Consider the following 14,844-nt stretch of genomic DNA (forward strand, 5'->3'; position numbering starts at 1 on the left):
TGATAGGAATGAAAGATGGCGTTCCATTAGGTAAGCACTCACTTCAATTTACTTACCTGTATATTGCAAAACTAGCATGGGGCTAAGGAGTTGCTAACTTCTGACGTCATGGTGAGCCCACCTGTGGCTGCACGTTATGGTCACCCGGGGAGCTTTTAAAAACTACCACTACCCAGTCCCACTGCCAACCCTGATGGAATTGGCTTGGGTGTGCCCTTTATGCTGGAATTTTTACAAGTTCTTCAGGTGGCTCTAATGAGCAGTTGTAGCTGAGAGGTTCGGCTTTGCAAGCAGGCACACTGCCTCTCGCCTGGAAGGAAGGGCCTTGGAAGACTCAAAGAATGAAAGTCTCCTGGGGTGAAAGCAAGCACCCCCCTGATGCCGGAGGCTGTTTGGTTTGCCTGCTGACAGCAACAAGTACCAGGAAGCCTCCACTCAGCGCTGCACAGCACGCTGCTCGCAGGAATTCCTTTCCTGGAACGTAAGCATTTCCGTATGGGGATCATATTCTGTCGTTAAAGAGCTGTTCCTACAACCATATGCATGGGTTTTCTCTCTGCCAAACCCTTTATTTGACATTTTATAGTGATGGGCAGAGAACAGTGGGGTCACTGGTACATTTCTCTATCTGATTTCCTGTGATAGTGAATGAAAGTGACGTGCATTTCAGAAATTCTGCTTATCCGTCAGTGTTTGAATGTAAATCTCACACTATGCTGTGATAATGTGTCGTCGTATTATAAAGGCAGAACGGTATCACAGGAAGGAAATGTAGAGCCCGAGGTCTAGTCCAAGTCTGTGGACCACAGTGCTAATAACCGAGAGTAGGCATGGGTGCTGAATGCTGTGCGTGACGCACACTCAGTGTGTTCAGCCCTGGGATGTGTGTGGTCATTCTCATTTTATAAACAAGGCGCTGGGCCAAGGACAGCCATAGATGTACCAGTGTCTCACAGTTGGTTGATGAGAGCAAATGTAAAACCCGGGAATCTGCATGCAGAATTTTCTGCCTTTACCCTTTTACGGTATTTCCTCCTACGTAGATGACCTAAATTGCTTGGTTTCTCCTACTCTTATTTTCTTATCTGAAGAAAGGGGGTTAGGAGAATGTGTGGTCCCTCCGGCGGATGTATGGCTATTTGTGACATATATTAAGGTGTTCATCAAATAAATATTATTCGAATAAGTCAGATGATGATGAACCGGGGTAGTTAAAACTGACAAAGTATATGCTGGACTGTGAAAAGATGCTCCCATGATTGTTATGGCATTGGTATCTAGACATAGCTTTTGTGGCTCAAAACTATGAAAAAGCATTAACACCTAAATCAAAATTCAGCAGCCTCCTACCCATAAAATACAAAGCTCCTTAGAAAAGCTGCATGAGATTCTAATAATCTCGGCAGTGATAAGAATGTAGATGTATAAATGAAGGTTAAGAGAGGTTTCCTTTGTATTTCTGAGTCACTGGAGAAGCATTCTACTATCTAAAAGCTTTATCTTCATTACTGCCAGGAAATTAGGCCATTAAAAAAAAAAAGAGCGTGTTGGCTCTCGTCCAGCTGAACTATCAAAAGACAGCATGGCCAGCAGAGTCTGTCAGGTTCAGGTTTACGTTTTTAAATTAGGTGCTGGCTCTTTTTGAAGGGAGACTCTTGGAGCATTTTTATGACTCCATGGGAAGAAGAGGGCAGTGGGCTTGTGAAAGCTGCCATCCAGAGTTAGATTCAAAGTCTCAGAAATTCTTCTGGGCTACAGATAACTGTTCCCAGGCTCCTGCTTCCCCAGAGGATGACTTACAGGCTGGGTTAGTGACAGGCAGAGGAAGAAACAACATAATTCAGCAAGCTGGAGTCAAACACTTTGGAGGGAGGAGCTAGTATCAGGGCGATCACCATAATTCCTTCCATTTTAAAATCATTTCTTTTTTATTAAGGAGCAATCATTCCCAAACTTTCTCAAAGTTTGGCACATGATTGTATCTTTTGCCTAGGAGTTAAGTTTCTAAGGCCCCCTATGTATTTACATGCTACCATCCTTCAAAAATCTGTTTGTCTGTCTGTCTGTTCTGTTCTGTTTGTTTATATCTCTCAACACCAGGTTTTTAAAACAAATATTTATTTTCTCCAGATCCATCTGTGTCCCTCCATATTGTTGCACATAGTAAGGGCTTGAAGTGAACTGATTGGCCAAAGGTGCGTCAGGCCACCAGACTTTTAGAATTAAGTACCCATGGACTCTAATATCAGAAATAAAAATTCTCGGAACTGACAGCGTTGCTAAAATCTATGTATCATTAATGCACTTTGATTTTTTTTTTACAACCACTAGTGTATGAGGATGATAACATCTAATCACAAAATACTCAATAACCAACGTCCTGAGAGAGCATGTGACTTCTTAAACGCTATCTTATTTCGTCTTGCAACTACTGAGCTAAGTAGTACAAAGCTTGTGCCTTAACTTATGCCTAAAAAAATACGTAGAAGCTTTTGCTGTAGTTAGGAAATCATTACAATGAGACGATGAGCAATGAGACCCAATCAAAGCGGTGACACAAGGGAGGAGAGAGTATAATGTTGCAAGAGATAAAACAAGAATACCAAACCAGAAAGATTGAGAGAGCAGCATAGTTTTAAGAATTCTTAGGTTGAAGAAAATGCAAAAATAGTGAGCTGCCAGTACCCAAGTCAGAAAAGGAAGGAGGGACAGGTTTGGGCATGGGAGTGTGACCTGGGTTCAGGATATCTTAAATGGCAAACCCGTGCGATACACAGGTGAGTCTCATGGCTGCGCATGTGCGCGCGGCTGCTGAAGAGGCTTTGCCTAGAGATGTGGTTTTGGCAGTGGCTAAGGAAGAACGTGGTAGGGCCTCTCAGAGAGTGGGAGGAGGATAGAAAAAAATGTCATCACTGAAGAAAGAGGCAGAAGAATACTTAGGAAGAAAGAAGAAACATCACGGGTTTGGGGTATGGTACCCATCAAGGAGAACATAGGCAGTAACAGCTAAGAAAGAAAAGGGCTATAACAAGTCAGCGCAGACTCTGGGAGCTACAGCCCCTTCTAATCTCACAATGTCCACTGCCGCTTTGGCAGGAGGGCTGGGGCAAAGCCACATTCTCTCTCGTGTGTGGAAACTGGATAGCCTCCTTTGAGACAAACAATGACACATACTCTAAACGTCCAGTTAAAAGGAACCGGTTGTCTATCTCTCAGAGTCTGTCTTTGTGGTCCCCAGAAAATATTTTCTTACATCGATGTAACTGAAAAAACCCTCAGCTCTCGCGTTTTCTGGCTGTTGTGCGCTAGCTCTGGCTTAGAGGATAACTGTGTTTGAAATGGAAAGGTCCACCCTGCTGCGAACTCTTCTTTCTGGGGTAAAGGCCTAAAGTAAACCTCATCAGATTAAGAACTCGGTCAATTGCCTACCCTTCCTCCTGGCTTTTAAACACACTTCAGGTCAGGGCTCTGCACAAAAGAAGAACTAAATTACTAGTTGTTGAGTGAGGGGTATGATACAGACAGCCAATAGGACAGTTTACTCTCTCGCAGAGCAGATATGTGTCAATTAGTCTTGAGATGAGAGCAAGACAAACTGGGAAAAAATCAACAGATTAAAAGATTAGAAGGACACAATAAAAAAGGCAGCATCAACTCACATTGGTTTTTGGAGTGTTCTGCGACTTTTGTCGTGGCTATCTGGGACCATGTCTTGTAGTAATCATTAAATGAGATGGTTTTAATTATTCTGAAAATATAAACAAGAGACCTTATTTAATTTGTAAATTTGTCCTTAAAATGATTGATCAGAGCACACAATTCAACGATATCAAATTAGACTGATACAAAACTTAGGACACTTTCTTCTCTTCTTTTTTTTTTTTAATTTCTTTTCAATCTTTTTGAGACCAGAAATTTGTGTCCCTGGCAGGTCTTTGATCTCTGTGTATCCCAGACTGGCCTGAGACTCACAATTCTCCTGCTTTTCAGCCTCTTGTGTGCTGGGATTACAGGCACATGACACAGTGCCGGGCTTTAGACACACATCTCTAAGACTCCTACACTTAATAAATGAATCAAACACATTGATTTCACCACTGACAGGTAGGTATAATGAAAGTAGATGTTTACCTATGTATGCATTTATCTATACTGTAAAAAGAAACGATAGCTTTAAGACATCTGCCTTTCATGCCGATATATAAAAGGAGCTTTAAGGGAAGCATTATATTTGTATTTTTATTCTATAATAAAGTTTTCTTAAGTGTCATGTCAGATGTATTATGATTGTTTTTATTTCCTCTATGTAGGGAGAGTAAAAGCATCAGACTGCGGATTCGTTTTACACAGCGTCTAGCCACTGTTGACATGGAGAGATTCTCCTTCTTATCCCCCTCCACACTTCTCTCTGTTAGTGTCATTAGGGCCCTAACAGGGGAGTGAGGGTTGTGTACTTAAAGCAGTCAATGGCAACCGTGAAACACTCTAGATAACTGCATCTTTACATATTTTTACTATGAACTTGTTGAGTACAGAAAATTACAGCTCCGTAAATAAAATATTACTCAGAGATAGTGTTCAGCCGTGTGGAATCACCAGCTAACTGGTGCGGGCAGATGCTTAAGGGGCAGGTGTAATAGCCCTTATATGTCTGTTTTCCGATTTAACTTCTCCGTTCTTTGGACAAAGAAACACATTTTCAGTTAAAACAAATATATTGGTACTATTTTTTTTTGCTATGGGTCAGCTTTAAGTTCCTTAAGGTAAATATTTGACTCAATTCTGAAATTAACGGGGCAATCTTCAAATGAACCAGTGCCTTCGCCTGCTGCCGTTTGTGACACCCAATTTTAAGACAAACAGTTTTCAAGTGTGTTATTACTTTTCCAATCACTCATAACTAGAATTCTGAAACTCGGTGAAAATCAATTAACTGTCACTGTTACTGCTTCTAGCCAAGCCTCACACTACCAAAGGAAATGCTAAGGTAATGTAAATTTGCATGAATTTGACCCTGAAATGTTTCAGCAATTCTCAGCGGGGTGGGGGTGGGGGTGGGGTGGGGGTGGTGGGGGTAAAGAAATGAAAGGCTACCCTATATCTGCTGCATGAAAATCTTGAGATCAATTTGCAATCACAGTTCACTTAGCAGACAACAATGACCCAAAAGGAAGGAAACTGTCAACACACCGTCTCACGAAAAAAAAATATACCATCCTAAGGCACAATGGTCTCCATTGTCTTTTGTCTGTTTGCGGATGACCCATGACCCTCTCCCTTCCCAGGGGTGTCCTGTTAAGTTTCAAACTGTTAGCCCTCTGGGGATTTCTTTTCTTTCTCCAAGAATAATTAAAAATATTACCCTAAAAGGTGTAACTATGGTTAGCTTGACTACACAGAGGAGAATATCTTAAATCTTTGCATTTCCAATTCTATAAAGCAAACAGTCCTTTAAAATAAAAGGGCAGTAACTGTGTTCGCTATCATTCAATAGCCCATGAAGCTAATGAGCAGATGAATGGCATAAAAGTGCTTGCAGTTCCCACCAATACTAAGAGCATACCGAATACTGCCTCCGACTGAAAAATGGAGGAAATATAAATCTGTAAGTTTAAACCGGACACTGGAGCTGATTTTTCTGTTGAAATAAGACATATCCCTGGGCAAGGGAAGAGAACAGCTTTCTCTACTCCCATAATAAGGTGCTACACGGCTCAACGTTCGGATAATTTGATACGTTGAGCATACTTCTTTAGAAGTGGCAATAAACAAAAGAATTTGGAGGAGGGTAATAAAACTTTTGTTTGAAAGTCATCAGGGAGTCATTTGGGGTGCAGTGTCTGCAGAAAGGAGGGGACATCCCAGGCTCAGGAATAGCCTCAGTCACATTCAGGGCTGGGGGGTGGGGTATCGTGCGTGTTCACGTGCACACAGAGGATCTTGGAGGAAGGGGAGATAGGGATGGGCAAGCTGAGTTCAGTGGAGAGTTCTGATTCGAGCAGCTGGAGGCTGTTCAAAGAGCTGAATCGTGGTGGTGCAGGCTCTTTGCATGTAGGTGGAGAGTAGTTGAAACTGGCTGACAATATCGGTTTATCAGAATGAAGAGCTGTCAGTGGTTTCCAACTCGGAAAGTGAAGAAGCGGCTGGGGCTTGAGCAGGGGTTTCCCCAGGGGTCTCACTCGTGGAGGGGGTTCTATAAGACTAAATGCAGGCTCAGTTAAGAAGTAGTAATGGGGTGTGGGCTACCTTAGAGTTAACAGGGGTGGAGCACTTGCATTGTTTGGAGGAAGGTAATAAAACGTTTGTTTGAAAGTCATCAGGGAGAAATTTGGGGTGATATCTGCAGAAAGGAGAGAGGCATCCTAGGCTCAGAAAAAGCCTCAGCCATATTCAGGGCTGGGGTTAGGAGCAGGTGGAGATAAAAGCAAGATAACACTGAAGAAAGAGCTGATTGGTTACCTGACGGGGAGCCCTGAAGAAATGTTGTGGTCAAATACTTTCCCGAACCCAGAAGACTAGTTTTGTTTTGTTTTGTTTCCTTTTCTTTTCTTTTCTTCTTTTCTCTTTTCTTTTCTGTTCTTTTCTTTGTTTTTGTGCCCCCCCTCACCCACACCCCTGTTTCTAGTTTTCTATTAATAGAAAACATTGTGTGGGACCAAAGTAAAATATGAAAGTAATTTTAGATATGGCTTTAGGTGACACTATGACAGAAAAGCCAAAATGACTTTTGAGGATCTGACGGTAAAATTCGGAATGGAAAAAGAGAGATTGACAAATGAAGCCATTAAGGAAACCAATCTTCAAAACAATGTTTAGAAAAGGAAGAGCGGACAGCAGCTTAAAGGGAGCCAGTGATGGGAAAAGGTGGGCTCACTGCCTGCCAGAAGAAATTAAGAGTGATGCTCTTTTGTGAAAGTAATGCCCATCTCGGACTTCGGTTGAAAACTTCCCCTGTATCACCAACTGGTTCTTAGCATCATGGTTAAGACTGCAGGGTCTGGGATTACTGGAGTGAACTCTCTGGCACAGTTAGTTATTGGCTGTGGGATGGGGTGAGTTATGTCACCTTCTCATACTTGTCCCTAAAAGAGAGGGGGCTTTTCTCAAGAGGTTGTCATAGGTATTCAGTGAGATCACACTTGAAAACAGCCAAGTTTAGCACATCGTTATCCTGCAGAATCCCTGGTCTTCTCAGTTGACTTCCCACAGTGTGTGTCTCACGGCTTCTCACAGGCTGCAGACTGTTTTCCTGCCTTCTACTCTTAAGGCCAGGAAGGGTGGTGCCTCTGTTGCGAAGTGACATTTGATAGTTCTAGAGGATGAAGTCTCAACACTGTCAAACAAAACTAAGGTCTTCATCAGCTGGCCACGCCCAGTTCTTCCTTCTCACTGTCTCAGTTGCTCTCTTAGAGCTCCCATCTTGTGGGAGTCCCTGTAAACCTTGAATATCCTATATCATTGCACTTCTGTTTCCTTGGAAATTTTTCTAGTTAGAGATCACTGTCCTTTTCCTTCATTCCATATTCTTACTCATCAGAGTCTGGGTCAAATCAAACAATTGTAAATAATGGCTGCCAGGGGGATGCCCAGGGGTTGGCCTCCTCAGCTCCTCTCATGGCCTTCCCGACATGTGGAGACCCAGCTCTCAATGAGAGCAGTGTTGAGAGCTCAGATTGTCTGACCAGGGCATTTATTTCAGGAATAGGAACAGGAACCACAAAGATTGAACCAGGACTGGAGTGATGGCTCTGCATGTAAGGACATTAGCCACACAAATGCAGGGACCGGACGGAGTTCGGTTCCTAACATCGATGTAAAAACTTGGCATGGCTGTTTGCACTGTAGTCCCAACATGGTTTTGGGTCTAAGATAGTATACTGGCAAGGGCTTCCATGCTAGCCAGCCTAGTTAAAAAGTGGCAAGCCCCAGGTTGAGTAAGAGACCTTGGCTCCAGGTGATAAGACAGAGAGTGATAGAGCAATACACACACACACACACACACACACACACACACACACACACACACACACACACACACACACACACACACACACACGTGTACATGCACATGCATACACACATGCATATCAACATGAGCATGCATGCATTTGCATACAATCAGGTCAGCCAAGTTTGTTTTCTTGCCTGTCTTGCTATTCTCGCCCTTCAACACTCCTAGGAAAGTGTTAGAAGTAGCTTGTAAGGCTCTGGGGGTAAAACCACCTGTCATATATAATATGGAGTCTTTCAAGCAACAAGTACTGGCTGTTTCTCCTCCTTGTGTCTTCCAAGTTTTATCTCAGAAATATTTTGAAGATCTCGGTATAGGCATCATATCTTTTGTTACATTGGGATACTCTTTTTCTCTTGCTGGTGGCACATCCCTATAAACTCAGCACTGGGGACATTAAGACAAGCGGATGGCGAGTTGTCTCGACGACTTTTTTTCTATTCAGTTAGTTGTAAGTATATAGAAATGTAGTTTATCTTAAGATATTCCTTCTGTCCCCAGAGTCTTTGCTATCTGTATTCACTTTCAGTCCTCAAGTTCTCTCTGTACTTACTTGGGTTTAACCATGGACATACTCAGGCTGTCGGTGAGAAAATACTGTGTAGTCCCCTCCCTCCTTAGCCACAGTTTTGCTCTCTGTACTTTAGTCACCTGCAGTTATCTATGGCACAAACATGTTAAATGGAAAATTCCAGGAAAACAAAAACATTCCCTAAGTTTTAAATTGCTCACAGTTTAAGCATCAGGATGAATCTTGTGCTGTTTTACTCTATCAGCTGGAAGGAGACTTAGCTTTTCATCCAGTGTATCCACTCTCTATGCGCTTCCTGCCCATCTATTACCCAATAGCCATTTAGACCATCGGACAGACTGCTGTAGTGTTAATCTATGTCATGACGCTTGTAAAACTCACCTCATTTCATCTTTTCTCTTAGACATCTGTCAGCTCCCATCATGACAGGGAGAGTGAGAGTTAATCTATGTTTTATTGGAAATGTCAATAAAATAGTTCAAGACACAGATACTACATTCACAGTAGTTTATTACAGTATGTTGTCAGAATTGTTATGTTTCAGATTACTTATTTTTTAGGTTTATTTATTTAACTTTACAAATATGAGGGTTTTGCCTGCATTCGTGTACTGTATACCATGTGTGTGCTTTATGTCTCCAGAAGTCAGAAGAAGGCATTGTATCCCCTGGAACTGGAGTTAGAGATGGCTGAGGGCTACCATGTAGGTGCTTGAAATGGTACCAGGTCCTCTGGCAAGAGCAACACGTACTCTAAACTGCTGAGCCATCATCTCCCTAGTCCTGTGTCCAAAAACATCTTTTAAAAGGAAAAAGAGAACCAGGCAGCAACACATTGCGCTCTCTTCCTGTCTGCAATGTTACCAGCAGCCACCATGACCATTACGTCTCTACTTTCAGACTGTGAGCGTAAATAAACCCTTTCTTCCTTAAGTTGTTCTTGTGAGGTGTATTGTTACAGCAACAAGACAAGTGACTAAAACAGGTGTATAGAGAAATTGTATATTTGTATGTGTATGTGTATGTGTATGTGTATGTGTATGTGTATGTGTATGTGTATGTGTATGTGTTGTGGTTTGCCCTGGAGTTATCTGTATTTTGATGCTAATTCCACTGTCCTAAGTACAGCTGCCTAGTCACATACTCAGGAATCAGTGTCACCAGAACCTTCTCCCCATTGAATTTGTAAAGTACAGGTGAGGGCCAAGTACAGGATAGAAGGAGGCCTGTCATTGGAGGAGAAGGAAGGATGGGTGGGAGAGAAGTTTGAAGGAAGAGGAGGAGACTGGAATGGAGAGGAGAAGAGACAGGAGAGAGAGGGGGAGAAGCCATGGCAGGTGATGTAGTGCACGAATGCAGATTCTACTCTGGGTATTTAAAAGTTGTTATTAATGTTCTTAAAGGATGGATGGTACCGGGCTTTGTATGTTTAGGTGGGCAATTATATCTTACCAATTGAGTCAAAGATTATTGTGTTTGTTCTTTTATGTGACGCTCTGAGTGTAGGAAAGTGTGCGGTGGCAGGAGACACTAGGCCACTGTGGTGTCTCCCAACTTTTTTTATTTTTTATATTTTACAACAACATATGTGTGTGTATGTTATGTGTATGTGTATGTGTATATTATATGTATATGTATATGTATGTGTATGTGTATATGTATATGTATATGTATATGTATATGTATATGTATATGTATATGTATATGTATATGTATATATAGGAATTCACTCTGCCTGTGGATGAGCAGGGACTACTGTGGTTAACGGTTGGTGGGACATAGGTTATTTTGCATCACTCTCTGTAAAGAAAGCCCTGTCCCCCAGTCCATAGGGAAGTTCCTGTTCTGCTTTGATGGGAGGCAGAGGCAGGTGGATCTCTGTGAGTTTGAAGCTAGCCTGGTCTACAAAGTGAGTTCCAGGATAGCCAGGGCTATATAGAAAAATCCTGCCTCAAAAAACAAAAACAAAAAGAAACAAACAAACAAGCAAGCAAACCAAAGAGACCTTGAGTCTGGATTCTATATGTTCTTTTCTATGTCCTGTCAAGGAAGGTATTTCTCCTCAAAATTGCCTTGGACTAAAATCTGCCATTGTGCTTATTGTATTGTATCAATGCAACTCAACAATAAATAGTCACAACTCAACAAGACACCAAACTGCGTGTACACAATGTGGGTATAGGGACTTGGTTCAAAAAGACAAAAAACAAAAAACAAAACAAAACAAATCCAGAATTCTAAAGGAAGCTAGAAAGGAAAGAAAAGGAAAGAAAAGGAAAGAAAAGAAAAGAAAAGAAAAGTAAAGAAAAGAAAAGGTTGTGGGGGAAGAAGCCTCTGCTCAAAGTGAAACATTTAAGTAGAACTCGCTCTGACCTTAGCATTCTTCAAATTCCTTCTTAGCTGCACTACTAGTATTTGCCCTGTGGCCTGGTGGAAGATGTTTCTTCACTGTCCTTGTCCCTGGTGTCTCTCTTGCAAAAGAGCTCTGCATTCTAGAATACAAGGCTCATGAGTTTAGGGATCACGTATTGGAAGGGTGTGTCCCTAACATTGGGGTACAGTGCCTGCTATAGGATGGTATGTTCAGAGAATGAGTTTTAAAGATACAGATAAAGTACCTGTCCTTCCGTGGGTGGAAAAGCCTGCCAAGCAACTGGTCAGTGGTGTTCTAGACAATATGGGAAAACTCCCGCTGACTGTGCAAGTTCAACGCAACAGAAACCTTGTTAAACCTGAGATTCTTGAGAGAAGGCCCAATCCCACAGTTTTTGAGCTAAATTTGAAACAAACTTTAATTAAATACTGGCCAGGATGATGGACTCTGGTTGGGTTCATTCTGAGGTTCCAGAAACTAGTGGTGAGTCATAGCCTGCAGAGGCTTAAAAAGGCAAAATCCTAAGGCCACAGTCTTTCCTCCTTGCTCATATGTGATCAATCATATCCCATGCTGTGGGTCAAACAAACTTGTTTAGGGGCTTGTAACACGTGGCTTGCTATCTTCCATACACAACAGTCTCCTGCACTTCAGGAAGTATCTCCTTTGGGCAAGGGGCTCACAGGTAAACTCTGCCCTTACACTTCCTAGTTCAACATCGACAGACCCCCCCACCAGTGCCACATTGCACGCAGTTGATTCTACTCTGCTTGAGTTTTCTCTTGCCTTTCATAATCAGAGGCTTAACCTCAGGAATACATTTCTATGCATACACTTTTCTTCCTGCTCATGAAGTTAATGGAAATCTCCAAGCCAGTGGATTGGATGGTGTAATGCTAAGAGCAGTGTATCTCTTTGAATAACCTCTTCAAGACCTCACTGTGATGCCTTATTTCAGACTAAAAAGTAGGCACAGCATAGTGGCTCAGTGGACCTGAGATTAACCCCTGGGGATCCTGGGAGAAGGGGGGTAATATGCATCTGTGACCCTGGCCCTCTTAAAGACAAATGAGAAGCAGACAGAAGAATTTCCCTGAAGGTTGTGTGTCAGCTTTCCTGAGTACACCATTCAGCAGCAGAAACAAGAGATCCTAAACCCTGTCTCATCAAGGTAGGAGAGAAGTGACTTCCAAAAGTTGCCTTCTTAACTCCAAATGAATGGCATGCCTCTCTCTCTCTCTCTCTCTCTCTCTCTCTCTCCATCATCATCACCATCACCACCACTACCACCACCACCACTACCACCACCACCACCACTACCACTACCATCATCATCATCATCTGAACAGACAAACACCAGTAAAGAATTAGTGACCCAAAGAGAGAAGAGACAATTGAACTCAGCATATCAGGAACAAACACTGGAACTCACACAACCAATCTAATTTTGATATATACCATAAACATGAACTATTGCTGAAGTTCTGACTCTCAAATCCCAGGGGCGTCCTATCTGAAGGCTTCTCTAGAGAATTCAGGGTTGCACAAAGCAAGCTTGGTAAACCAGACCTGATTCTGGGTCATTTATCCTTGCCTAGGTTCAGAGGAACTGCTGAAACCAAATCAGAACCAACCTTCTGACCAGGTCCTCCGGACTTGCTGGTCAATGCTGGCACTCTGTGATGGATACTGCAAATACTCGAACCGCAGGATGAGGAAGGGGCTCTAGGCTCAGGACATGCTGAGTAGACAGTAACACCTTCACAGAGCCCCAGCCAAGCAGACCACTCTCTAGACTGTACACCATCTTTCTGCATGTTTTCAGGACAGTGTCATAAACAGAAACTTCTTAAGTGGCTCAAGTTTGCTTACCTTTTCTACAATTGCCAGTCAAGGAAACCTGGGCTACATCAAGCTCGACAACTTCTACACTAGCTAATTGGCTTTAAGTTTAGTGTTCAAGAAAGTAAGGGCTGGAACATTTTTTTTTACCAAGTATGTACACTTTAGGAGACCCTCAAAGCCAACCTAACACCAGACTATCCCTTAAGAGGTACTCTGGGGGCTGGAGAAATGTCTCAGAACTCAAGAGGGCTTGCTGCTGTTCCAGAGGACCAGCGTTGGTTTCCAACAAGAAACCACTGCAAAGCTCATAATCTCTTACAGTTCCCCAGTGAGGACAGGGATCTGACACCCTCTCTGGTCTCTCTGGGCACTGTGTTCATATGTTCCTCATCTCCCATGTACACAGGATTAAGAATCAAAATGTAAAACTTATAAAAAGAATGGCAGACAGACAGATGACAGACAGACAAGGTACAGTGGCTCTGGTCTTGATTTAGTTTTCTTAAATACAGTTAACTTTATGTTCTCCTAAAACACTTGGTTTTTGTGATCTATAATGGTTTATGCTTATTTTATCAACAGCACATTTCCATTAAAAAATACAAATAAAAATAGACCAGTTCATTACAGATACATTGAAGTTAGATTTAATAGAAAGAGCTCAACAATTTACCACATTCTTCCTAAAAACATTTATTATAAGAGAAACAAATAATTCCCTTTCTAAATTAAAAGATGTAACCTGTGGGGCTGGGGAGAAGGCTCAGCAGTTACGAGCACTTGCTGGTCTGGCAAAGACTAAGAATTCACTTCCCAGAAGCCACATTAGTTGACTCAATCCCCTGAAACCACAGACTCAGAGGATCTGGTGTTCTCTTTTGTCCTCTACAGACACCCACATACACATAAATAAGATAAACATAAATCTTTTAGAAAGTTTTCATTATAAACCATAAGAGCAGTATCATTTAGTATTGGTTTGGGTTGAAAACTGACAGAGGTATCTATCAAGAAAACCATACCTGATGTGTTCCTGTGGCTTTTCAGCCAACACCAGGCTGCCCTCTGATTCTGCAAGGAGAAAAGAGAAAAGAACTGATGACTTGCAGTCTGAATAGGGGTTACTCTATGCATTCTTCCAGAACCTCAATAAATTCCAGCAAAGGGATAAAGTTATAGTGCAAACTATCGAGGAAATAAAAGAAAAGTGCCCGCCCTCCCCCCAAAAAAATCAAGATGGAAAGCAGAGGTCAAAGGGCAACTCTCCTGGTAGGTCCTGGAAGTCTGAAACCTAAATGCAGAGAGAGGAAAGGTCAATAGATAGTAAGTAGGGCTGTACTCCAGAACTTGGGAAGAAACTCAGAAACCATGGGTGTCAGGTAACTCTCAGAGGAGGGACCAGAGGCAGAGAATGGGCCTGCACTTAACCATCCTCACCCAGAGAGGAGGGAGGATGCCTGAGTCAGGGACACTCGGGGCTGAAGAGTACAGGAGTGTGGAGGACTGAAAATCAGGAAATAAGTAAAAAGTCACCTCAAATAGTAAGACTCCTGACCTCCCCTTGTCTGGATCCCAGAATCCATCTCCTGGGCTATAACCCTAGGCTATTATTTCTCATGGCCAGGAAGGTTCTCACTACAGCAAAGCCATCAACGAGGTTCAGCTTGATGCAGAACATCCACTCCTTTTTAATAAGATTGGTCATTGTATTTCCATCACATGAACAAACAATTAAAGACCACCAACATTTGATCTCAGAGAAACTAACAATGTAAACAAATAAGTAATAAGAAAAACATGAATACATTTTTCCTAAGAAGCCTCTCAGAATATGCAATCATTATTACACCAATAAACCATGATTAATAGAGAAAAATCTATTTTAAATCAGAAGATTAAACAGTAGGACTTGTAGGCTTAGATTTTTCAAAGCCTACTTTAATAAGGGTTTTTAACACCTTCCTTCTAGTCCACCAACCACCAGAGGTAGTGAAAAGGAAATGTTAATAGAACAATAGGGAATGTAGACTTGTTTAGAAATTGTTTGTTTGTTTTTGCTTGATTTCAATCTTTGTTGCCAGGA

General features: G+C 42.1%; 1 protein-coding gene across 1 annotated transcript in view; it reads right to left on the reverse strand.

The window, feature by feature from the left end:
- Positions 1-14,844, reverse strand: part of Ube2u (ubiquitin conjugating enzyme E2 U) — a 67,267-nt gene that overhangs the window by 22,053 nt on the left and 30,370 nt on the right. Inside the window, exons 6-7 of the mRNA XM_032889278.1 lie at positions 13,784-13,832; positions 3,660-3,748 (exon numbers count right to left, since the gene is read on the reverse strand). Of these exons, the coding sequence (XP_032745169.1) occupies positions 3,660-3,748; positions 13,784-13,832 (138 nt within the window). The remainder of the gene's footprint in view (positions 1-3,659; positions 3,749-13,783; positions 13,833-14,844) is intronic.

The sequence above is a fragment of the Rattus rattus genome, chromosome 1 (genome assembly GCF_011064425.1).
Source record: "Rattus rattus isolate New Zealand chromosome 1, Rrattus_CSIRO_v1, whole genome shotgun sequence".
Taxonomy (NCBI): Eukaryota; Metazoa; Chordata; class Mammalia; order Rodentia; family Muridae; genus Rattus; species Rattus rattus.